At 42.6% G+C, this 24,266-nt stretch overlaps 1 protein-coding gene across 4 annotated transcripts in view; it reads right to left on the bottom strand.

The window, feature by feature from the left end:
- The window catches only part of lrmp (lymphoid-restricted membrane protein), a 47,357-nt gene that overhangs the window by 9,765 nt on the left and 13,326 nt on the right, over positions 1-24,266 (bottom strand). For all 4 annotated transcript variants that reach the window (XM_030045420.1, XM_030045423.1, XM_030045422.1 and 1 more), the window contains exons 10-30: positions 24,152-24,229; positions 23,789-23,845; positions 23,033-23,092; positions 22,205-22,269; positions 21,849-21,942; positions 21,114-21,260; positions 20,568-20,669; positions 19,488-19,639; positions 16,966-17,077; positions 15,293-15,572; positions 12,915-12,967; positions 9,544-9,643; positions 8,487-8,667; positions 7,238-7,340; positions 4,852-4,898; positions 4,483-4,568; positions 3,941-4,164; positions 2,598-2,682; positions 2,386-2,440; positions 2,229-2,256; positions 1,212-1,352 (exon numbers count right to left, since the gene is read on the bottom strand). In XM_030045420.1, coding sequence (XP_029901280.1) covers positions 1,212-1,352; positions 2,229-2,256; positions 2,386-2,440; positions 2,598-2,682; positions 3,941-4,164; positions 4,483-4,568; positions 4,852-4,898; positions 7,238-7,340; positions 8,487-8,667; positions 9,544-9,643; positions 12,915-12,967; positions 15,293-15,572; positions 16,966-17,077; positions 19,488-19,639; positions 20,568-20,669; positions 21,114-21,260; positions 21,849-21,942; positions 22,205-22,269; positions 23,033-23,092; positions 23,789-23,845; positions 24,152-24,229 — 2,250 coding nt within the window. The remainder of the gene's footprint in view (positions 1-1,211; positions 1,353-2,228; positions 2,257-2,385; positions 2,441-2,597; positions 2,683-3,940; positions 4,165-4,482; positions 4,569-4,851; positions 4,899-7,237; positions 7,341-8,486; positions 8,668-9,543; positions 9,644-12,914; positions 12,968-15,292; positions 15,573-16,965; positions 17,078-19,487; positions 19,640-20,567; positions 20,670-21,113; positions 21,261-21,848; positions 21,943-22,204; positions 22,270-23,032; positions 23,093-23,788; positions 23,846-24,151; positions 24,230-24,266) is intronic.

Genomic DNA, 24,266 nt, shown 5'->3' with positions numbered 1-24,266 from the left:
TTCAGTCTATGAGAAGAGAACAGACCTCTGATAGGTCTGAGTGTCAGTGGGTGAACCTGTTCACCTGATTTTTGACTGTCTTGCCCAGTTGCTTTAGATAAGAGCCTATAGCCTATAGATGATGTCCGTAATTGTAGGTGGTTTTTTCCCCTCGGTAATTTATTCAAATATGTTACTAAAGACTGAAATTGGCCTGCGTGGTCGGGCCTTAATTCTTTGACAGTACAATAAATTAGCCTGTTTTGAGCCAAATTTCCATTTTGTTTAGCTGTGTTTTGAATACCCCTTGGCTACATACTAGAAATTGGCATGTAATTCAATGCATTTCTTTATTTTCTACAATTTAAACAAACGACTAATGATAATTAGACCCCTGCACTCTGTCCATTGTGCTGAAATATGCGCCAATTTGGAGAGGATTTTCACTGCTCTCTCAGTCGTACAATGAATGCAAACATTAGGCATTGTGAATGTGAGAGAGAGCTATATGTCTGCTAAAACAGCTTCCAATAGAATAATAGCTCCTTCTGTTCTGGCTGCTCAAAGCCTGAATCACACAGTAAACACCTTGAAACTTCAATTAATAGCAGAGGCTTTTATTTGCTTTAGTCACTGGATACAACCGGTCTATATTTGGGACAGGTGTCTATAAGAGACCTGCCTTTAATTCCTTTTGTCTAAGACAGGAAACACTATCAAATTGTTAATTTAAACCAGTAAGTATTGTTTAAAAATGAGGCTACCTAATAACATATTGATTGACTGCAAAACTGCATCTGTGGCAATCGCAAAAACAATTGGACCAGGTCTTTAATTGACACCGGCCTTTATTTATAAAAATGTGTACATATACCCAGCCAGTAAAAAGGAACTCGGCATGTAATTGGGATTTGGCTTTTAAATAAATTTTAGGTAAGTTCATATTTTTTGAATCCTATCATCACTAAGTATTCCTTGGCTTTCGCTGAAACAATGCCCTTGAGTGATCAATCAAAAGTTGAGACCAAAATACAAACTGTCTCCTAAATAGACCTTTTATCTCTCTCCCATGTTTTTTTTTTTTTTTTTTTCAGTTGCTTGTTGCCACCATTTGGAGCATCTTATATGTGAAGTTAGCACATTCAAATTTGAGTCGTCTTAAAAAGGGACAAATACAAATGTGCAAAAAAAAAACAAAAAAACAAAAACAGAAGCACTCGTCACACACAGACCTGCAGCAGGCCCTGGCAGCTGGACACCTCCCTGCGGACGTTCTCCTCGGCCAGGTCCCGGGACCGCTCCTCCAGCCGCAGCCTCTTCTCCAGGGTGAACATGTCACACTTGAAGCCCAGCGACAGACGCTGGAACTCCGTCTGACAACACAGCAACAGACGCGGTTTGACTCAACACCCGTTAATTTCTCCATCACTGACGCCAGATGCGGCAAGATATTCTACAAACTGTGCAAATGAACGTCAGATTCCAGCATGTCCTTGTTTGTAAAAGCTAACCTCCAGTATTGAAGGCAGCGTTATCCCATTATCTGAGAATTTACATCAGAAAAGTTATGAAACTCTGACTTCCCCTTGACATCTCTAAAACGTCTATAGTTGAGAGTATAATCACTTACAGTTAAGAGAGTGATTCGTGCACTTTTACTGTGTGTGCCGTTGCTTCATACACACATTGCCAAAGTAGAAAGACAGAGCATGGGCGTGTGAACAGGTTCGAGATGCTTACAGGAGTCCCTGAGAGATAACAGCAAAGCTTGACCCACTCATTCACACTGCATACCAACAGCAGAGGATTATAAACAGACACTGCAGAGGTCAAGCCACACAGATCTAGATGATAACTGAGGCTGAAACATGGCTTCCTCAGTGCTGTGACTTAGTTTGAAAGATTTTCCTGTTTACACTACACGAAGGATTTAAAAAGGTATCCATTGTAGCTTTCCTTGTACACTCAAATTGCTTTTATTTCGATTCAAAATGTCTCTCCAAAGCACACTGTCTGTGTAAAGTTAAAGTTGGAAGGCTTTTTGATGGGATACATGACTCCTGTGTGCATGGTGTGCTAGAAGAGCATGTCATATAAACAAAACAAGGTGCCCACTTTTAGTTTGCAATCTAGCGCCACTAGTGGTCGCAAACTACATCGGCTGCTTTTGAAACCTGATCTTCTAATGGTGATAACACACATTCACATCCAAGTTAGGCGCAACTCCAAAACTGTAATGATACACAAACCTCAATTTCCTTGTCAGTTGGTGACAAGCTGCAAAGAGACAGAGAACAATTACACTGACATCATGACTCAGCATGAGCACATAGGCAAAAAAAACCAAAACAAAACAACAAGGATTTTAGTGAGAATAAGTAATATGATATGATAATGTGCTGTTACCTGTTGCTGTCCTCTCTGTAGGAGTCACTGGTGTCAGAAATCACCGACGTCTCAGCTAGACAATCGACAGGGATGATTAGCAGGTGAACCGGAAGATAATAAATATGTGATCGAAACAGCAGCCACTCATTTCTAAACTTATTATCATTTGACATCCAAAGAGAAGTGATCATCATAAGAATTACAGTGTCGCATAGAAAACCCAAACATACTTTCCTTCTCGGTGGTCATGCTGGTCTCACTCAGGTCCTCCTGCACCTTGTGCTCCTCGATGGCCTCCATGCTACGCGACAGCTCCTGCAGGGTCCACATAAACGTTACTCCTTCCCCCTGCTTCCCCTCATGCTCTCCTTTAGGTGTTAATAATCCCTCCTTTCTCTCACTGTCCTCATTGCCCATGTTGCTCTTTTCGCTCGCTCCCTCCTTGACAGTGTCAGTGTAGTCCTAACATAACGAAGGGAAGGAAGCCGCGCACACAGAAAGCGGTTCATGTCACGCCGCCCCTCCGTGTCCTCACATCTGAATGACAGCCTGATCCCGAGTGCAGTTTAATATGAAAGTATGCTCTCTGGCTCTGTCTCTCACACTGACACAGCTAGAAAAACAGCATTTTGATGATGTCACGTTGGATGAGAATACCAGTGGCGCAATCTCACCACTGGCATGAAGAAATCTAATCTTTAATGACACCCACAACATTCCTCACGCCTGACATTTAATCATATCTACTCCAAGCTTATTTTAAGTTATCTAAGATGATACTAAGATAAAGAATTTTTAAAAAACATTGTTGAGACAAAAACAAAATGAGTTTAGATACAGATTAAACCTGACTAAACCTGTCTTGAGAACTTTTAGAAGCATGCAAAGTAAAAACAAGGGGAATGGGAAACATTCTTCATCTTTCTGTTCATGTGCAGCATAAAAGCATATTGAGTTTTTTTTTGGCAATTTTTACTCAAAACAAAAAAAAAAATAAACAATTAAAAAAATTTACAAATATTTCTATAGATGATTAATTATTTGTATTACTCAACCCCTGTTGCAAAACATGCAAACCTATTTTCAGTTTGTATCATTGTAATAGCATCCCCGCTATAATCATGCAAAATGCTGTTTTGCTACATGTCCCTTCTAATTTTCACACAGCAAACTTTGGTGTCCTGACTTGACCCCTGACCAATTTGGAAAAAGATCTATATCCAAGGTCCTGACCCTCAACTAATATTACATCAAATGAAAAGCTGACATAAATCAAATAGAAAAAAAAACCTGTATCAACTGATTACATTTAGCCCATCAGCATAACTACAAAAGTAAAATTGAAAACTAGAACTAAAGAGAACTTAAAATAAAACTTGAAAACCATTTTCAGATTAATAATAATTTTTAAAAAAAATATATGACTCATATTTCCTCATAAGCAGTGATTATGCAATACAATAAGGACTCCAGCTGGAGCCAATTAAATGACGGAAAATCTTCACGGTCAATAAATGCATTCCCTCATTCCTCAATCAGTAACGCATCAAACAGGAAATGTCGCTGATCTTACCAGTTCCCTTTTATTTTTGCTGCGAAGGGACAGGGAGTCCTTTCTGGCTCCAGAGGCCACCTGCCCCCCTGCAGTACTGTCGTCTGATTGGCTCGTGTCAGAGGCTGCGCCCTCCACGCCGCTCCTGGACTGGCCGGTGCGTGGGACGGTCGGACCAGTCACAGACTGAGGGGAGTTACCATCAGAGAGGGGAGTCGCTCCGCTGCCGGCGAGCCTGTCGGTCCCTGCCAAGTCAACATGTGGCCCGTCAGACCTCGACTGAGAAAGCACTAATAAAATGGCACTAATGTCTTAAATTGTACATCTCGAGCTGCAGGTTTAGATGGGAATGAACAAATGCCTGCAAATGAATACCACAACTTCACATTGTTTCCTCCTCTTTTACACAAACACACACACACACACACACACACACACACACACACACACACACACACACACACACACACACACACACACACACACACACACACACACACACACACACACACACACACACACACACACACACACACACAAGCCACAGAAGTGCTTCCTCCTACCTGCCATGCTGATCGCTACTGCTGGTGCCTCAGTTGTGTCCTGCACTCCCTCCTCCTCTTCCACCAACACAGGCAGTAGGCTCGTGCTGGAATACACACACACACATACACACACACACACACACATTTACACAACTCTAAGCCATTTGAAAAATCCCATCTAACCCATTAACAACCTTTAAAAACCACGGAAGAAACAAAATACAATTGCCCTTTCACACTTTCACCGCAGAGAAAAACGGCTCTGTCTTGGCAAGAATTGCCACGATCTGCAGGCATCACAACTATTGACATGCAGGATCCTGAAGCAGTATGGAAACAGAATCTGAAAGGGTTGAGCGAGGTAATAGTTAACTGCAAATCACTCACCTGTCCTCCGCTCCTGTTCTGTCTGCTAGCTGGTCCTGGCTCAGGCTCTGAGATGCAGAGAAGTGAAAGGAAGGGAGGGAGTGATGGTGAGAAAAAGACAGGTGGCCTTGTGCCACATTCTTATGTCTCACACTACAAGAAATGGTCAATGATTAAAAGACACATGTGCGCACACACACACAAACACACAGTAGCATACGGCATTTCCATGCACGCAGCATACCTGTCCCATGGCAGTGAAATGCTTTCTAAGCTGTATAGAGTGTGGATGAGAATGATTTGACTGATTCTTTATATAATGTGCCGCTTCATGGAGAGCCCTGCAGTTTTGTGTGTATGCATGTGTGTGTGCGCGGTGTTGAGAAAGGTGCTCAGATTACACGTTAACACTGGCACAGTGCTAAGTAGTGGGGGCGGACTGCCGGCGCGCACACACACACACACGCAGGCACGCACTCTCTCACTCGCTCACACACACTCTACAGCAAGGTAAGGGCTCGCAGCTATGCAATGGGATATTGTGTAATGAGTGTAAGTAATAACCATTTTGACACTGCTCAGAATAGGAGCTACCTCGCTGTTTCCGCATAAATAATACCACACTTCTGTGGTTCATCTTTGTGTCACAGCCATTTCACATGCAAAACAACAGCCACTCAGATGCAGGACACAAAAACAGGCGAGTGAATCGGTATATAATCAGTGTGATCTGTTTTAAGGCAGATGACAAACAACATTCATGTCCTAGCACTACAGATGAAAACTAGCCACACTTTAAATGTGCACGGTCCCTGGCAAACAAACTAATAAACTATAATGAACTAAAAGTAGGTCTTGCAGAGTTTGGCTTCCACATTGCAGATTGCTCAAAATAGAAGTTTACTTCATGTTTACTGACACCACAGAGAAAGCTTTTACTCTTGTTTAGCTATCACATAGAGTGATAAGAGCTCAGTGAATCAGCATCCGTGTTCAAACTGAATGATTCAAACCATAAATCCAGCAATGTGGTGACAGTCATCAGCGGTTTTTCTCCAAAGTTGATGTTTTGGTGAAATAATTTCATGCTGTCCTGCAAAACCAGTCTTTTTCCCTTATAATGTGTTTTGAGTGTTGATTTCTTAAAGAAAATGCAGGCGTACGATATAATAAAACTGCACTGTCTAAAATAGCTAAAAACACCAAGTTATTTCCTTTAATGTTTAATGCAAGTACGGGAAATCTATGCAAACACATTTTACTATTTACATGTCATAGTCTATTTGAATATATACAAATGATTTTGGATATAAGAAAAAACAACTTATCTGCACTAACACATTAAAGCCAATAGCCGTCTTTGGATCATCAGAGTCTGAATTCTTAAGTCTTAATTGACGAAAAACAGGTTTTTGTTCATGTACTGACACAAGCATAGCACCAGCGGTCCAGCTCCTTGGTTGCCCTCAAACTATTTCTCAGCTGGGTGGCAACCCTGCAAACCAACAGCAGCCTGAGGACTGAAATAACACGAGCGGATCAATTTCTCAGCAGGACATGAAGCCCAGTGTGGGGAAACAGCATCATAACAACCAGTGAGGAAACAGAAATCCTTCCACTGCCACATGAAAATGCAACAAAACCATTTCACAATGCATGAGGCTGCGCTTAATTACCAAGAGGCAACTTTAGTGTATAGACCACACATCAAAGCTGCATTGTGCACACTGATTGGTCCTGACACACACAAACAAAATACATTATTCAAGATCCAGTGTGACCAGGCTTTGCTCTTTAGGCTTTGCAACGAATATCAGTGTCATCTGTCTAATCACTTTGTATAATTGCTTTTTAGATCATTTATTCAATTTTATTTGGCCATTTTAACCATCATAAAAACACTTTTAACTGATTTTTGACCATTTATACACTCTCAAGTTGGACTGGGATCGTAAATTCATAAGCCAAAAGAGGAAGCGTGTTGCACTTGCCTCTTTCGGCAACACAGATCAGGGAAGTTGATAACCCATCCTGTAATCCCAGGTGTCGGTTTACATATTCAGGGAAACACCAGCGACCTAAAGCTCTGGTCTGATATTTGTTTTCTTTCATTTTAGAGTGTCTGTCCCCCGGCCCAGGCTCCCCACCCCTCCCTCCCCCCTGCCGGAGGTGAGGACTCCCTTCCCAGTCCCCACCCACCAAACCCCTTCCCCCTTCATAACACACCTACTCTAAACTCAGTAGAGACATGCAAAGTGGTAGAGAGAGAGAGAGAGAGAGAGAGAAAGAGAGAGAGTGTGTGTGTGTGTGTGTGTGTGTGTGTGCTTTTAAAAAGAGGAAAGGGAAACAGAGCGGATAGGGTGCAGAATAGAAAAGAGAAGTTATACTCTTCCCCTCTGCTGCTGACCTTTGTAAAATTCATGTTGCCTGTTGTCGAGTCGGCCTCTTCTCTCTTCTCTCCTCCTCCTCCTCCTCCTCCTCCTCGGCGGTCGTCACTGGTCGGCTGGGGGCTGTCCAGAGGCCAAAAGTTCAAAGGTCAAGTTATCCAAAGTATGTGTGTTTTTATCTCATTCTTGATTTATTTTTGCAATCCTTCACACCCTCTCTGAGCCTGCTCTCCTCTCTGTCCGTCGATCTGGCGAGATGTGGTGCAGCTTTTGGTAATGACTGAGGAAGTATGAGCGAGAAGGAGAGCTAGAGATGACTGTCTATAGGTGGACTGTGGGTATGCAAAATACGGCTGCAAAGAAACTAATTAATGTGCTCACTGTAAGCGCACACAGACACCTCCCACAGCTAGGAAAACACCAATTTGACTGGCAAATGTGGCCCCAAGTCACAGGGAAATTACACAGCCGAACAAAAATATGCCATAAAGTGTGCCTACCGTGGTTTAAGCACCTTGCAATCTTCCATAGACAGTTTGTATTGCTATGAAAATGATTCAGGATGTCGGATGACTCAAAGTGGTGTCTGACAGTGACTATCTGTATTTCTGAGATAAAGATCATCCCTGGATGAAGACTGGGCTTGTAGCGCTAATTTGACACAATGCATCATGAGGTCTTGCATTTAAACTTCCAGGATCTTTATTAGTGGATGATTTTTTTTATTATTTATTTCACACATTAGATTTTTTTCATTCACTGACAAAGCTCTGCTCTCTACCCATCAAGGGCCTCTGCTTTCTATACTCTGACGTTATTATGAATCCCAACACAGCTCTGAGCGAGACATGCCCACAAGCGCTGTGATTGGCCAGAAGTCTCATTGTGCCTGGTGCCCATGCCGTAAAACAGGCTCGGTATGACAGCCACGAAAAACCACACTCAACCGCCTAACCCTTGTGGGCGTATCTCGCTCTGAACTAGACTGAGTCATAAGGCCACTCTGACCTCTAAAGTGCATATATGTGTAATGTTCAGCATTCTCTATTTTTATCTTTCTCTCTCCTCTTTACTCTGCGGTGATGTTTTTATGTATGTGAGGTTTTATGTATCTGAGACACAATGAAGTTAATAAAAAGTTTAGGGGGATCAAAGGTAGTTCAACAGGGAGAAATGATGCGTAAACTGTGCCAGCCTGGTATGCTGACCTGCTTTTGTGCGCCGGGTCATTTGATACCACATTCACCAAGTCAAATTTTCTTTATTCACCTCCCACTTTGAGTGATGGTCTCATCTGGTCCAGGTGACGCGTTGCAGGCTGGTGCTGTCTCGGCCGCCCTGGGAGGGGATTTCTCGGGCGTGACGGTGCAGTTTTGCTCTGGTGAGGTGCTCAGGTCATGGTGGGATGAACCACCGGAAAGAGACTGTGAAGCCTCAACGATCTCTGCGTCTGAGGATGAGTAAGATGATGAGCAAAACCGAGCTGTTTCATAACAGACATACGCAGATTTATTAGAAATGAACAGAAAAGATCCACCTTTGACCCCAGGCAACAGCTGCATTCAGCTGTAGACTGCACACAACGGAAGTAAAGCATACTTGATATTTAATGAATATTCAGTTTGCCTGAATTTTTTTTTTCCAATCACTCATGAAGCAGACTAGTAGACATACACTGAAACACAATGCATTGTATTTGATATTCTACAGGCAACACAAAATGTGCTCCTGCATATAAATAAAGTTTGCTTGGTTTGGTTTATTATGGATTACAGGAAGAGGAAGAACAATTTATTTCTGAGCACTTTTTTCAAGGTCAGAACATATTTTCTTATGCAACCTAGTTCGTGTGGGAAATGAGATTCTCAAGTTTGAATATGCATTTGTGCACGACAAAAATATTTTTCCACATTCTCAGACCAGTGGTTGGAAATTGTTCTTCCTCTTCAAGTAATTACAAACCAAGAAATAAGAGAGTCTTAACAGATCTCTTTGTTATGATGTGATTGTGCGTGATGCCACGACATGGCAATGTAGCTCTGGACTGCAAAAATATGGCATTGCTCTGAGGTAAATATATACATTTGATTTAACCGTTCCTCCTGAGGGATCTGATGGAGCAGATAACCTCTGCCCCCTCCTCTAAATAGCAAACATACTGAGTGAGTCAGGACATGAGTCACTGTTTGGCTGAGTTGTCCATACATAGAGCAAGCAGCAGAGAGAGAAGGAGACAGTGAGTGATCCACAAAGGGGAAAAACAGAAAAGAGAGAGAGTGAATTAAAGAGGGAGGGAGGGAGGGAGGGAGGGAGGTGGAGGTCTTACTGTTGTTCTCTGAGTGGGCTGGATCAGGGAGAGCGTCCGTCTCTTGGTGCCCAGTGCTGACAGCTTGTGAGTGGGTGTTCAGTGGCACCTTTGCCTCTTCCTGAAATACACACACACATACATACAGAATAATGCATTTTCACAAAAGAAAAGGGGTGAAGAGATCACAGAACACATGCAACCCGTGCACCAACAGCAGGCCCACAACCAGTCAATAAGAACAAATCTCTCCCTGTTAAGACAACACACAGGAAGTCAACAAAACACAGTCAACAGCTGACGGGGAGCACTAAGCATGCGCCACGTCGGTAAGGGCTTTGCTGACAGACCTGCGATTACTGGCATCTTTATAGGAATTCAAAAGCACCTCAAATTATACAGGCATCACTGCAAGGACTGCACATACCTCCAAAGAGAAAGACAGAAACCACAGTGTTTTCAGAACAATGGAGGTCTGGCGGTTAATTGGCACTGATGAGGGCTGTGTGCCAGAATATCTGAGATGGTGAAAGCTAGGCTGCACTCTTTTGTAGACTTTCCATATTTTAAAAAATCCGTACATACATCTGCACAGTGAATTTGAGATTTTTGGGCATTACTCGATAGATGGCGATACCTGACAGCAGCAGGGCAATAACTGCCAATTAAGCCACATCATGCAATACCTGAAAAGTCATCTGCATAAAACCTAATACACTTGTCCCTCGCTATAACGCGGTTCACCTTTCGCGGCCTCGCAGTTTCGCGGATTTTTTTTTAGTGCAATTTTGCATGCTTTTTTTTTTTTTTTTTTTATACAGCGCATTGTGTTCTGCGTCCTGATTGGCTAAGGGAGAACCCGCACATTGTGTTCTGCGTCCTGATTGGCTAAGGGACTGTAGATCATTGTGAATCAATCTCCTCTGTGCCGTGTCTCCTGTACACTACAGAATGTGTTCATTCTATAATAATGAACTTATTTTTCTATGAAGGTTTGAACTTTGAGAGTGTTTAAACAAGAGAGAAAAGTGAGAAAATGTTAATGCCTGTCTGAGAAAAGTGTATAAAGTGTGTAGTGAGGGGTTTTACAGCCTTAAAACATCTAGAATAATTGTAAAAAATAAAGCTGACTACTTCGCGGATTTTGCCTATTGCGGGTTATTTTTAGAACGTAACCCCCGCGATAAACGAGGGACCACTGTATTACAATTAGGATTCGACTGATAAGGCTGCTATTTAATCTGATTTCCTTCAACTTAAACTGTAAATAGATGATATTTTTATTCACCTTATAGTATCTTTATAACTGAATAACTGAAATAATAACTGAAAGAGGGAAGACATGGAGGCAGATATCGTCCAGATATAATTGGTAAAATGATAAATCAGTCTAACCCTAATTACAAATTTTGAGCTTTTTCCATGACTCTTGGCAAACTTTTTCAAGACTTGCCCAAGAGTCCTGAGTTTAAACGCTTTTAACAAAGATTTAAATACCATTGCATGAGTACATTTTTCTTTGCATGCAGATTGGTAATCCCTTCTCTTGCCCCTGACACTACATCCATTTTCCTTTTCCTTCAGCATGACCTGAAGTGTCCATCTCTGCCTGCTCTATATAAGGAAGAAGACGGCTTCGAAAAAAGGCAGGGACGCGGCGGCTTCCATGACCAGAGGCTATGAATAGTGATAGGAGCAAATATGCGAAGAGCTATTTGGTAGGCAAATAGTCAAATGGCATTCAGGGAATAGGTTGAAAGTGAAGGGGTGAGAGAGTGCGAGAGGGAGACAGAGGGAGATTTCTAAGTATTTGTACAGATTAAGGCACAGAGCGATAAAATGAACCAGAATGGCTGACATTCCCATTTAAGGGGACAATCTGCAGTTTAGCTTATTCATTATTAGTTCATTTCAATGTTCAGATCATGTCAGATTGTGAAGCCAGACAAAAACGTCACTGTCCAAACAGCTGTGGAGCTCAATGTGGATTTATGTATATATTTATATGTATAAGAATTTGGGATGTAGAAAAACTGAGGAAGGAAGAAACAAGGATGGGGCAAAAACAGGTCTGCGTCCTGTTGTCCTGTCAAAGGGCGTGGCCCCGGGGGACAGAGGTCTTCCTGGTTTCTGACACTGACAGCTTCCTCTTTCCTTCTGGACGCCGCACAAAAACATGTACGGCTGCATTCCCAAAAGAGCAAGGATCTGCACGTGCCGTGACATTTCTCAAAATCTTCATTCATTCAGAGGAAAGTAAACTGGGCACACACAATTTTTTGTCCAGCACCGCCCTGCTTCACGTGCACAGCTACACACATTCACACGTGACAATGGCAAGTTCTGGAGATTCAAACCAACAACATTTTAACAGTTTAACCACACTTTAAAAGCGTTTTGGATTTTGTCATTGCCCTAACAAAGCCACCCACTCCAGAAAGTGTCAATCTTGCAGAAACTAAGAAAGACAGCTTTGTTTGTAGCTCAGTGCTCATGAGTTTTTAAGGTTTCAGAAGCCTAAACCCATAAATCATCATGCAATCCATCAACTGAAGTTTGAACATAAAAATCCTGAGTCACAAGATTTCAGATTACATATGGCAACAATATCTTTGGGGCGCTTTTTTTTTGTCAAGGAAATGGAAGACTGGTTGTAATGAATATTAGGGAAATGGCATCTGATGCTAGATGTACGCTTGCAAGAAATTTGAACGAGGAACTCAAAACTAGTTTAAAAAGGTCATGCTCATCATCATCTCTCTCAGGCTCTCGCTGCACAGTCAATAACGGCATTACCCGTAAAACAAATGATCATGTTACCCATCACACCTTAAAATCTTAGCATACTGTTTACAGAGGTCAAACATGCCATTTGGAAGGATTTTCTTTCCTTTTGCATGGGTAAACTGGATATAGCTCAAGCCAAGCAACCAAGCTGGACAATTTATGCAACTGCATTTAGCTACACATTGCACTGAGAGAGAGATTTAGAAACTCCAGCTTCAATAGTCAATAGTCTGAACGATTTTTGCAGAAAAATAACAACATGTAGGCAAATGGCTTCACTAATATCTCAAAATAACTGCTTTTATTATTATTATTTATTTATTTTTTTATTATTATTATTGTTAATTCATTATAAACTAGTGTGAGAGGAAAGAAAAGAAAACATGGTGAGCACTGAGCATCTCACACACTTCATCCCCAACTTCACTACATAAAACTGATGCAAGATGATTAAAAAAAAATCGGTGCCCTTGTCCGTTTCAAAATAAAACCAAGAAAAAAAAAAGAACAAATCACAACCTGGGATCAACAGGATGAAGAGAAACGTGACAAAAAAAATTGAATGTGGCATGATGATACATATTTTTTTAAAGAGTTCAATTTACCTGCAAAGGCTGACAGCTCACCTCCAGCTCTGAATCAGGGCAGGCTGCAGAATCTGTGTGTGTGTGTAAGAGAGAGAGAGAGAGAGAGGCACATATGAACCAGGTAAAAGCAGAAACACAAAATAAGAAAAGAGGAAAGAGGAGACCAAGAAAAAGGAAATGCAACAAACAAAGCCACAGTTAATTTCAAATTCATTCGAGGGTTAAAAGGCCCTGACACTGAGCAACCCCACCTTTTACCATATAAGCCCACACTGTCCATTACGCAAGGCACTGAGCTGGGAGAGGAGGGTGTTAAAATACCAAATGCCATGCATGGCTAAGGTGGCATTAATGACCACATTTGCTCTCTCTCCCTCTTTCTCTCTCTCTCTCTCTCTCTTCCCCTCTCTCTCTCATTTGCTGTATATGTCTCTCGCCCTGCCAGCCACTCATGCAGGCAGAGAAGTGAGGGATTACTGAGCTCCGTTCATGGGCTGAAACTGGTTTTACACCTGGCCATAGAAGGGCCTTCAGGAGGAGAGGCTTTCACATAGTGAGGACACACACACACACACACACACAGACACACACACACACACACACACACACACACTCAATACACACAACCTTCAGGACCACAACAACCATAGAAGGCAGGGGTCTACGTCCAAGGGCCGCAGGGTGTGTGTGTGTGTGTGTGTGTGTGTGTGTGTGTGCGTGAGTGTGTGTGTGGTGTGCTTGTACTTCAAGGATGGCTGAGTGCCCCATGAGTTCATGGATTATAGGGGGATAATCCTCTCTGTTTCCCTCGCTCTGTCTCTCTCTTGCTTCCTCTCCACACACACACACACACACACACACACACACACACACACACACACACACACACACACACAAAAATCAACATTCAAAGACGATGACCGAGTCAGTCAGCCCTCATTCACCTATAGCAGTTTTCCTGAGAGAAACTCTAACAGAGTTAACAGAGCAGCTGCAGCTTGGCTCAGCAGCTGGACGGCATTTGCTTGCAGCTTTGAGTGTGAAGTCTCCGGTAACCATGACAACACTGTAATGATGTTTAGTCCCACCATGGAGACTTGAGGTACATCTTAACTTCTAATCAAATTTTTTCCAAATTGTCTGATAGCACCCAGGACACAAGTAGAAACAAAAGCTTGCTTAAAAATGTAAAATTAAAAAGAGGGTTTACTTGAGGTAGGAAACAGTTCGACTTAAATGACAAATAAAAAGCATAAAAAAGTGTAAAATAAGCATGTACATTATCACAAAGTCAGGCTCAACCTCCAAATTTCATTCCACATTGTTTTGTGTCTTAAGGTTCCTCATTGTCGGCTCAGTGAGAACCATGTAGACTCAAGAAAGCCACTGGCACTCAGTGTAAGAGAGACGTAAACAATGCCAAAGATGTGTTAAAGTGATTATTTTGAACTAATACCAATTTATCTTCGTCTTTCATCTGGTAAAACCGCTGTGTTTTTGTTCTGCCCAATGTTACCACAGTTTCACAACTGGAACTTCATGTTCCTGGTAGATTACTGATAAATCCTCAGGATAAAAGACCCAGGCTTGTTCAGATGAGGACTCAAGTGACCAGTATTGTATTTTCATTTCTACTTTAAAGGGAAATTCCTTTTGATACTTTCATTTGTCAGCAGGCCTGATTATTTATTTGTTTATACCTCTACGTGTGCATAATGTGAGGCTGGCTCCAATGGCTGGCTATTAAATGGCTGTTCATTTTATTTCATGGCTTGCTAATTAAAAGTGTAGTTTGAGCCCTCCAGCAAGATCTCTTATCTTCCAGATTGATGTGCCATGTGGAAAGCTGTTTTACAGAGCCTTAAGGGAGTATGCAAACTAAATAAAATAAGTGAAATTTTTCGTCTAGGCAGTGTGGTGCCTAACTTGATCTGCTTGCTAGCTAGAAATGCCAGTTAACGTTGCCTGATAACTTAACTTCAGATCTCAGTGTCTGCCTGTAAAGCCAGCAGTGAACCTAGCAACCTTTTCCTGTTACGTTTAATAATATTTACATAAAATGTTCACAGTCTAAGATTTTATAGGCGATATTAGCCCACATACCAAGCCCATTTCTACCTAATATTGGTAATAATAATATTGGCAAAAACACAGAGAGACAGAAAAGCTTACCTAAAACACAAACACTTAATTCTTTTCTCTAATCTCCCTTATAAATGCTTATAAACTGTAAATGTATTATTTTCTCTATTCTATAAAAAAAAAAAAAAAAAAAAAATTACAGCCTCTCTTATCTGTGGTATATGCACCATGGAAAATATTGTGATTTAGCCATGCTTATGTACACTTAAAAGCAATTACAAAGGCAAAAATGACTATTTGGCATCCCCACTCACCTTGGCCCTGTCCTACTGCATTCTGCCTCGCCTGGGCCTCCGCAGAGAGGACAGAAAGAGGAGTGGACGTGTCCCGCACTTCTCCCTCTCCACCAGTGTCCACCACCGTCCACCTCTCTTCCCCTTCCTCCTCGTCTCCTCGCTCTGTTAGCCCGTCCGTCTTCTCCTCGTGCCGGGTGTCCGTTCGCCCGTCCTGCACTCGGTAATTCCTCTCCGCTATCTCACTCTTCAGGAAGTCCTGGAGGGCAAACTCCTCGTCCCAGTCCAAGTCTTCTCCGGGCTAAGAACAACAAAGGAGGGAGGGTTGGGGAAAAAATAACCTCAAAAGCACTGTGGTAAAATACTTATGTAATTGAATTATCGGTGACATTTCCATATGAATAATTATCTATCATTCAAACACTCTGTCAGGTAGGTCTTTCCTGGGAAAAAAAAAAAAAAAAAAAAAACAACTTTTGGCACACAGAAGACAACAAACTACACGGCACAAGCACCAACAGCCAGTATGGCTTAGTTAGATTAAAAAATGGGGGGCCAACTACAAAAACTCAAACACCATCTACAGAAAATCCACTGAAAAAGACGGCACCGGACAGTTTTTGACGAAGAGGCGACGGTAGGTGTGTGGCGCCTGCATCTGATTCTGTGTGTGTGTGTGTGTGGGGTGGGGAGGGTGGGATGGTGGTGGGGGGGGTGGTTGGATACACATGTCCACTTCAGCCGCCAACTCGCACTCAATTCTCTGCTTTAACAGACACTCCATCTGTCTGAATATGTGCTCTGTCATTCCTAACTAACTCTTTCCTCTGAAGCCATGCTGAAATATTTCTCAGGTAGAGAATTCTTCACTATAGCACGAAGCTGCCATATTCATTTCTGCCATTGTAGCCATTTGTAATAAAAAGGCCACTGGAGTTGTTTCACAGTAAAATGTTGTATCAGCTTTGGGAATTATTGATTCTCATGACACCAAAAACAGTGAAAATTAAAAAGCATAGATGATGTTTTCCCAAAGGGTGCATCTCTCTCTCTCAATGCAATGGCCAAAAAGGATCACAATATATGTGGTTAGGTGGTGAAAGTCAATTGAATCAAATGTAACTACTGTTTCATTATTTTTACCCACAAAAACAAGTAATCTGCTTTGAGATCCCCATAACAAAGTGTTACACCTGGGGAGTGAGTTTTAAAGTGAAAGTGAGTAGCAGTAGCTGTTCTTCATCTTTGTAAAACTGTGTCACAGATTAAAATGTGTGTTTGCACGAAAAAGTCAAATTAATTTCCTAAACCTTAAAGGAGCACTATGCAAAGTTGCTGAGGGTTGACTGAAGTGAGGACTGTTAAGACTCAGCTGAGAAAAAACTGCTACTCAGTGCTTTGGGCCAACAAAAGGCAGGCTCAACCATTAAATTAAGTTTTTCCACATTTTTTTTTTTAGTCTAAATATTCCTGATGGTCCCTCATTAACTTTGCATGGTGTACCTTTAATTTAACTTCCATTTTTCTTAACTGTGACCTTAAACTAAAATAATGTAACCATGATTATGTTGTCTATCAGAGTGCTCAGGTAGCCAGTAAGCGAAACAGAGCATTTTTTAAAGTCATCTACCCAACCCTGACCATACAAAGCCCTTAAACCGTGCATCTTGCCCCCTCCTCCCTCCGTGTCTGACCTCTTGCTCCGGCTCAGGCGTCTGGCAGGAGGCCTCTCTGCTGTCCTGAGGAGTCCTCAGCTGCTCCAGCTCCTCGCACAGCTGCCGCTTCTGGTTCTCCTGCTCCTGCACCCTGTGTGCACCGACACAAACACGTGTGAGTAAAACCCACTTCAGGCCCTACTGGTTTTCACAAAGACGTAAGAAGGGGCAAATGCAAGCAGACACACGATAAAAAAAAGCGATCACGGTATATTGTTGATAAATTGTGCGAATTCCACTGTATCAATCTGCTCAGTAAAAATAAACAGAATGAATCACGCTGAACCTGAACCTGAATTGATATGAAATGCCTAAAAATAAAAGACCTAACATGGGGACCTAACAGAATACAAGGAACTGCAACTTTTTTCCTGCAATAATATTTTTAAAATAATGTTTAAGTACTTCAGTGATCTGATTTTTTTTTCTTCTTTTTTCAGAAGAAACTTAATTATTGCATATGTTTATTTAGAGGTTTTAAACTTTTGGTTTAAAGTAATGAATCGAATAGTTGGCTTGAATCATGGTCGAATTGCTCCAAAAATCAAATCTAATTGAGTACTGACTCTTAACTAGTGAAATTGTAAGACTAGTGAAAATTGTAATTGTATGTCACACTACATCTCTGTCCAATCACCCACACACAGACACACACACACACACACCGAGTTTGCAGAAGACAGCATAGTGGACATACTGTACCCAATCCGCAGGCCCATGCAGTGTCCCATTCTGTTGCCCAGGGTGACCAGCGCCAGTTCTCCCACCGGCCCAGCGACTATTTCTTCTCTTTTTGGTCCCAGATTCAGTCCCAGCCTCAACCCCAGCACCTCAAAACCTGAGCTACAGCCAAACCCTAACCCTAGCACCACTTTCTAGTCCAGTCCTGCTCTTGAAAACCTGCGTTAGCCTCGAGTCCGGAGCAGCAGGTGCTCTTGGATCGAGTCCTGTTCTCACTCCTGGAGCCTGGAGCCGGAGCAGAGCGAGCGCTGGGCAGCCTGACCTGCTCTCCCTGCCTGGTCTGATACTGTCCCACATTACGCTCATTATATATCTGGAGAGGAGATCCATCTCCTGAGCACGCACACACACACACACACACACACACACACACAAGAACTCAGGCACACAAATCCACAGAGATTAAGGTCCCGAACTGGCTCGGGCCCAAACTCAGCGAGGCGGGACTTTTGAGGTCAGTGAGGTCAGGGTGATTGACAGGTATTTCCCCCACTCAGCCCGACGGCCCAGCCAACTGAGGCGAGGCAGCGGAGGCCGGGGACACAAAACCCAGAGACATGCGAGGGGTTTTGTATCCACAGTGTGTTCCTAGGCAACACGTGCTCCACTGTCTTGCTGCTTTTGTCTTTCCATTTCCGCCACAATGTCTCGCAACCCTTCCAAGTATGTCACCGTTTAATGAAAAAACACCCCTCGTCTTTTTCCTCTCAGTTTTCCTCTCAGTTTTGTTACCAGGACAACCAGCTGGGAAATCAGTTTTGCCCAAATATGCATTCGTTATTTGGTTTGGGATTTACCTCCGTTAGGTAATATCTTGACGCCCAGCAACCGGAAATACAAAAACAAAACAACAAAAATGTGTGGAGTGCATGTTAGGGTCAGTATAGTGAAGCGTGTATTTATTATAGGATATCTGAGTTTTACATTTATGTATTTTTTTCCAAAGAGAGGAGTGAAAAAACAACAATTTTCACAGTGAAACAAGGTAGCTAGGAGGAAACTATGGTTTAATATATAGCATTATATGTAAATAAAAAAATTAGTTAATTATGGCACTCATAGTTACCTGGGTAGTTACTGGCTAACATGGCTAATGTGAAGTTGTAAGTCAGCTAAGCTAACTTGCTAAGCTAATGCAGATAATGCATTTTTTAGTAGTTTAGTTAGTAACAAGAGGATTAGGCTTTAGCATTATAATAACTACCTTCTCCCTTAACTCTCATCACCTCTTAACCAAAGAAAGTAGGACTGACTGATGGAAAAAAATGTTTCTAGAGTCTCCAGATGATGTTACCTGCTAATTTAAATATCAAAATGTAACCATAACTGCCTGCTCTTGGCGGAAGGACGTCTTTTTACACACCTGAAGCGCAGTAAACACCAGACGAGCCATGACACTTTTAAGAATTCAACACCTTAATATTTTCCCCCATAGTCAGAAAAAGTCATTGTATTTGTTTCTAGTCAGTTTTGAGAATTAAAGTCACTGGGAGGGGCTGAAAAGTCTTTTAGGCTAAGGCTCCGCCCATTAAAGTTTAACTCAACCAATGAGATGAGACTTGAGATACTGTTGTTCACCTGCTTTCTCACTTTTTTTTCCCCCCACAACTTTTCCTCAGCCGTCCTATCAGCGACACAAACGTTACAACTCTCGAGTGTTGAGCAGGCCGCGCTTGCTCTGACCAATGCTGCACACACACACACACACACTCACACACGTGCACAGGCAGCGCAGACACAACACAAGGACTCGCTCTCACCTGACTGAAAGGTGCAGGATCTCAGTGCGGGACCTCCTCATGTTGCTGGCCATCTTGATCAGCTCTTTCTCCAGCGAGTCCGCGTACTGGGCCAGCTGGTCCAGGCTGACGGCCCAGTCCGCCCTCCTCGCGTCCAGCTCGGCCTGCACCGTCTGTGGGGAGACAAGGCCCGCAGGTCAGCCTCTCCTTCGGGGGAGGAAAAAAGGCCTCAGGTTGCCGCACGGCCTGAATAGGAGTTGGGAGTGTTTTTCGCCTCTACAAAAATCTCACTCCTGATATCCAATTATTCCATGTCAGCCAGTCAACAGATTGAAGAATGAACAGAGAGGAGCCACCAAAGGACGGCAGAGTGGCGGTGCTGGTGCAGCTCCGCTCCACTAATGATTTCTGTCTCATTTGGTATGTTTAGTGCTGTATGGCAGTACGTGGTTAATGAATGCGGAGTGGCAACAATGCAGGAGGAGGGGAGAGAGAAAGGGAGAGAGAGAGAGAGAGTGAGTGAGAGAGAGAGATACAGAAAGTAAGAGGGAGAGAGGAAGAGAGGGAGGAAAGGAGGGGGGGTGTTCACGGTACAACACACTGACTAAACAGCACCGCTTGGATGGGGCCGGTTGAGGAGTTATATAATAAAGTGTGAGCTCTCTGGAGAGGAGAGTGAGGGTGGGAGGAGGAGAGAGAGAGAGAGAGGGAGAGAGAGAGAGAGGGAGAGAGTTAGCGAGATAAGAGCGGACGGACAGTGATAGAGAAAGAGAGAGAGGGTGAGGAAATGGATGGAGTGAGAGAAGGACAGAGATCACCTTATGTAAGTGTGTGATTCATATAAAATGAAAGGCAATGAGACGGACCATCTCAGCCTTAACTGAGCCCACATGCATGTGCACACACACACACACACACACACACACACACACACACACACACTAGTACACTATGATTTTGCAACTTCTCTTAAGCTAAACTTGACAACAGGTTGACCAAGAACATGAAAATCCTGAATCTGTATGTGTTTGAGTGTGTGCTCAAATGTGTGTATGTGGATATGTGTGTGTGTGTGTGTGTGTGTGTGTGTGTGCATCTGACCTGAAGGCTGGAGTCAGCACTGCCCTCTGGCTGCCCGTCGTTGTCTAGCAAACTTCTGACTGATGACAAGACAGAGACCGTTTCCTCTCTGAAATCTCTTTTCTGAGAACCAAGAAGAAAGAAACGCATTGTGAGAGAAACACTTTGAGGAAAAATGCTACGAAAAAAAGAAAGCATCTCGCACAGTGTGGTATGCCAAACACTTTGGGCAGGCAAGCAAAACACACTAATAGACGACGTTCTGCTCATTCATAAAAAAACGCACAAAAATAGATGTGATTCTATTTCAAATGTTTTCATCTCATAATGGCTCATAAAATAGTGTCAATAGAGTAACCCAATTTTCCCAGCCAGACTTGAAACTTGTAATTTGTTCTTTGTGCATTTAAACAGTTAATCCAGTGCAACAATTTAACTCTGTTTAATGGGAGTGAAGGAGTCTCCCATGCCAATAAGGCACCAAAAACTTGAGAGAAATGTCTGCAAGCCACTTCATAAAAATCCAAGTCAAGGGAAAACACATATGTCGTCACGTATAGTTGTTACCAGTTTGCTGAGGAGGCTCCTGAACTCCAGAGCCATGTGTTCGGGGCTCGGTCCCTGCAGCAGCAGCAGCACCTCCCTGTCCAGAGTCTCATCCAGTGGGGAGGCGAAGGTCATCGTGGAGGACAAATGATCAACGGTGTGGAGCGTCTGAAGAACACAGCACATTTATGTTTGACGGGACGACAAGACAAAAAGGAGGAGGAAACTGAGGACAATTAATTATAGCACGTGGCATGTTGAGAGAGTGGGTCTGTTTGGATGCTGCATTGTATTTTGCAGGGAAACTATGGAAAGCACTGAGCATGGGAGACATTTTCGACATGATCCTTTATGGTGGATAAGTATGTTTTGAAAATGTGATTCATCAAAATCCAATGCAAAAGCAAAAATCTAATGTTTCATTTGCTAAAACAGTGCATAAAAAGTACAGTGGCAGGGAACACAAAGCGTTTGTCAACTTTTTGCGCTGATCACTTGTGAAGTGTGATTGACAAAAACTGGCATTCAGATTCCCAAACAGAAAGCTGTATCCCAACTATTACTCCGCTCCATGAAAAAAAAACCATGATGCCAGACTCAGACAAAGCCAGTGATCGTACAGATCTTCTCAAACAGCAGCTGTTGGAAGCGATTACTTCCACCATGGACTTGAAAGCACTTTAAGAATCCGTAAAAGCATGAAAATAAAGGTGAGTAATGGAGAGTGAAAAAAATAGACATCAGGGGAGTGCTGACCTCCATTGGCGACTGTGCCAGAGCCAGTTCTGTCTGCAGGGATCCTGAGCTGGTCTGGTTCAGTCTGTAGGCCACCGACAGGGACAGACCGGTCCTACGGGAGGCAGGAGGGTGCAGGGATGGAGAAAGGAAGTGGTGGAGGAGTTGTAGAACAGGGAGAGGCGATGGAGAAAGAAATGCCAGGATAAACAGGTAGGAAAAAGAGGGAGAAGGATGATAGACAGAAGAGCGGAAGGAAAGGGATGAAGGATGAAATAAAAATAAAAAAAGGAAATAAAAAAAAGAGGGATTACCATGTAGTACAATCATATTTGGTGCTTACTGTGAGGTGCAGAAGGTGTTAATTTGGCTCTTACCCAGTAACTTCTGGGTGCATCATCTGCATCTGGTTCTCCAGTTTGCTCTTGTCTGATCTCAGGAGCTGGAATCAACAACAGCAGAAGATAAAATGATAATGATAAAATGATCACATCCCGTTAGGCATGTAGGATCAAGATTCCCACTCACGGATTAAGCAAAGGTTCTCATTCTGGTGTTGGTGTTGTCGAGAGGCTTGGTTTCTCTCCGTTTTTTAAAAATTAATTTATCAAACACATCGCATTCTTGTTTACAACAAACTCATCGCCTACAAGACCAATGGGTACAAGTCCTATGGGCGGCCAGCGGGAGATTTCACTTCCACAGTCGGATTTCACACTCACAACAGACACGCTGTTCACTGTCCAATCCCGGTGGAGGTGTCGGGAAGGACGATTTAATGGCGGCTGGCGTCACTTTATCAAATGGTGATTATCTTGTTTTTAAGGTTTAAAAGAAAACCACATTACAGGTTACTGTAATGTGTTATTTCAGATGCAAAAATATTTTCAAAATGGATCTGCAGACTTGTGTAAGAAAACCCTTCATATGTTGCTCATCTTTGGTCAAAGTCAAGACTATTCCTGGTGGCTGGTTTAGTAAATAAGGACAAAATTAATTTATAAGAGAAGATGCTACTTGTTCATCTAATTTTGAAATGACACTTGGCAATTTGGAGGTGCAGAAAAATGACAGTGAAAGTGACAAAATGAATTGTCATCATGCATCTCTGTGTCGTCACCACACCCTGTTTCATCTTAAATAAAGAAATTAAACAAAATTTCTGTAACTGAGCAGACTGGTGATGTGAGGCTGAACATACGCACCTCTGTGATGGAGGAGTATTCCTCCACTGCTTTCTTCAGCTCTGTGATCTGTTTGCTCTTCTGGAAAGGGAAGCAAACATCAAAAGACAACTTTGGATTTCACACAGAAAAAGATGGAAAAAAAGATTTTCCAAACACCAAGTTACACATGTCCACATTTTAAAGAGTGAAGTTACATTCTCCTAAAAGTAAAAGATAGTAGTGTATTAAGTTAGTAGTGTATTTCAGACTCAATTCTGTGGAAAAAAAAAGGCCAGTGGGATGTGAGATGCTTGTTTCTCGTGAAGAGATCTGCCTTAATTCCTCTTCTTTCAATATATTTATATTTATTCCAAGCAAATTACTGAAACACTGGAAAAACATGGAATAAAGCACTAATCTATCCTCACTTCAATTGCCTCCATGTGCTTTTGCATAAGTTACCTTTAAGAAATAAACAGAATTTAGGACTAAAAATAAGAATAAATGGCTTTCTAAGATGCATGGATATCTTTGCACGAGGCTTTGGTTGTATGGTGGGCCACGTGGGCTGTATGAATAAACCCATGAAGCAGCCAACTTTAAGTACTTAGCAATTCTCAACTAAAGAAATGAAAGAAAGAGGCAGCAGGTCCTGCTTGAAGACTAAAATGGCCCTAAATCGATTGCAGTTTATTTATAGAGCACTCATGTTTGCCACAGACGGCTTCGGAGGGGGGAAAAAAAAGACCAAAACATATTAAAACATGGAAAATAAAAACTGGCTAAGGTGCTGACCTCTCGTATGACGGCTTCCTTTTCATTCAAGACAGCATCAAAGGAGTGGATCTGAACCTGAGGACAAGGCAGGACAGTTACACAACAACGCAGACAGCTGGGTATGGGACACAGCGCACAAAGCCTTCGCACAAAACTAGAAAGTGGAGATCATTTCTGTTAAGAGCAGCGGCTAGAAATCCAATAATGCCATAAAGGAGAGGGAGACAGGGAGGAAGAGAGTGAGGCAGACTCCGGTAGAAATAAAGAGAGAGAGAGAGACGGGCGTACAGGCAGAGGCAGAGGCAGATGGAGACGGAGATATACAAACGCTGGGCCAAACAGACAAAGACAGAAATGGTGTTTTAGGGAGAGTGAGGCCACCTGAAGGTCAGTGTTCATGTCACACAGCTCCACCATCCTCCTCTGAAGCTCCTCCGTCTCCATGGTGATTTTGAAGTTCTAGGGGAGCCATCAGAGAGGAGTTACAGCAGCCAAT

The sequence above is a fragment of the Myripristis murdjan genome, chromosome 23 (genome assembly GCF_902150065.1).
Source record: "Myripristis murdjan chromosome 23, fMyrMur1.1, whole genome shotgun sequence".
Taxonomy (NCBI): Eukaryota; Metazoa; Chordata; class Actinopteri; order Holocentriformes; family Holocentridae; genus Myripristis; species Myripristis murdjan.
This window is presented reverse-complemented; position numbering and strand designations above follow the sequence as displayed.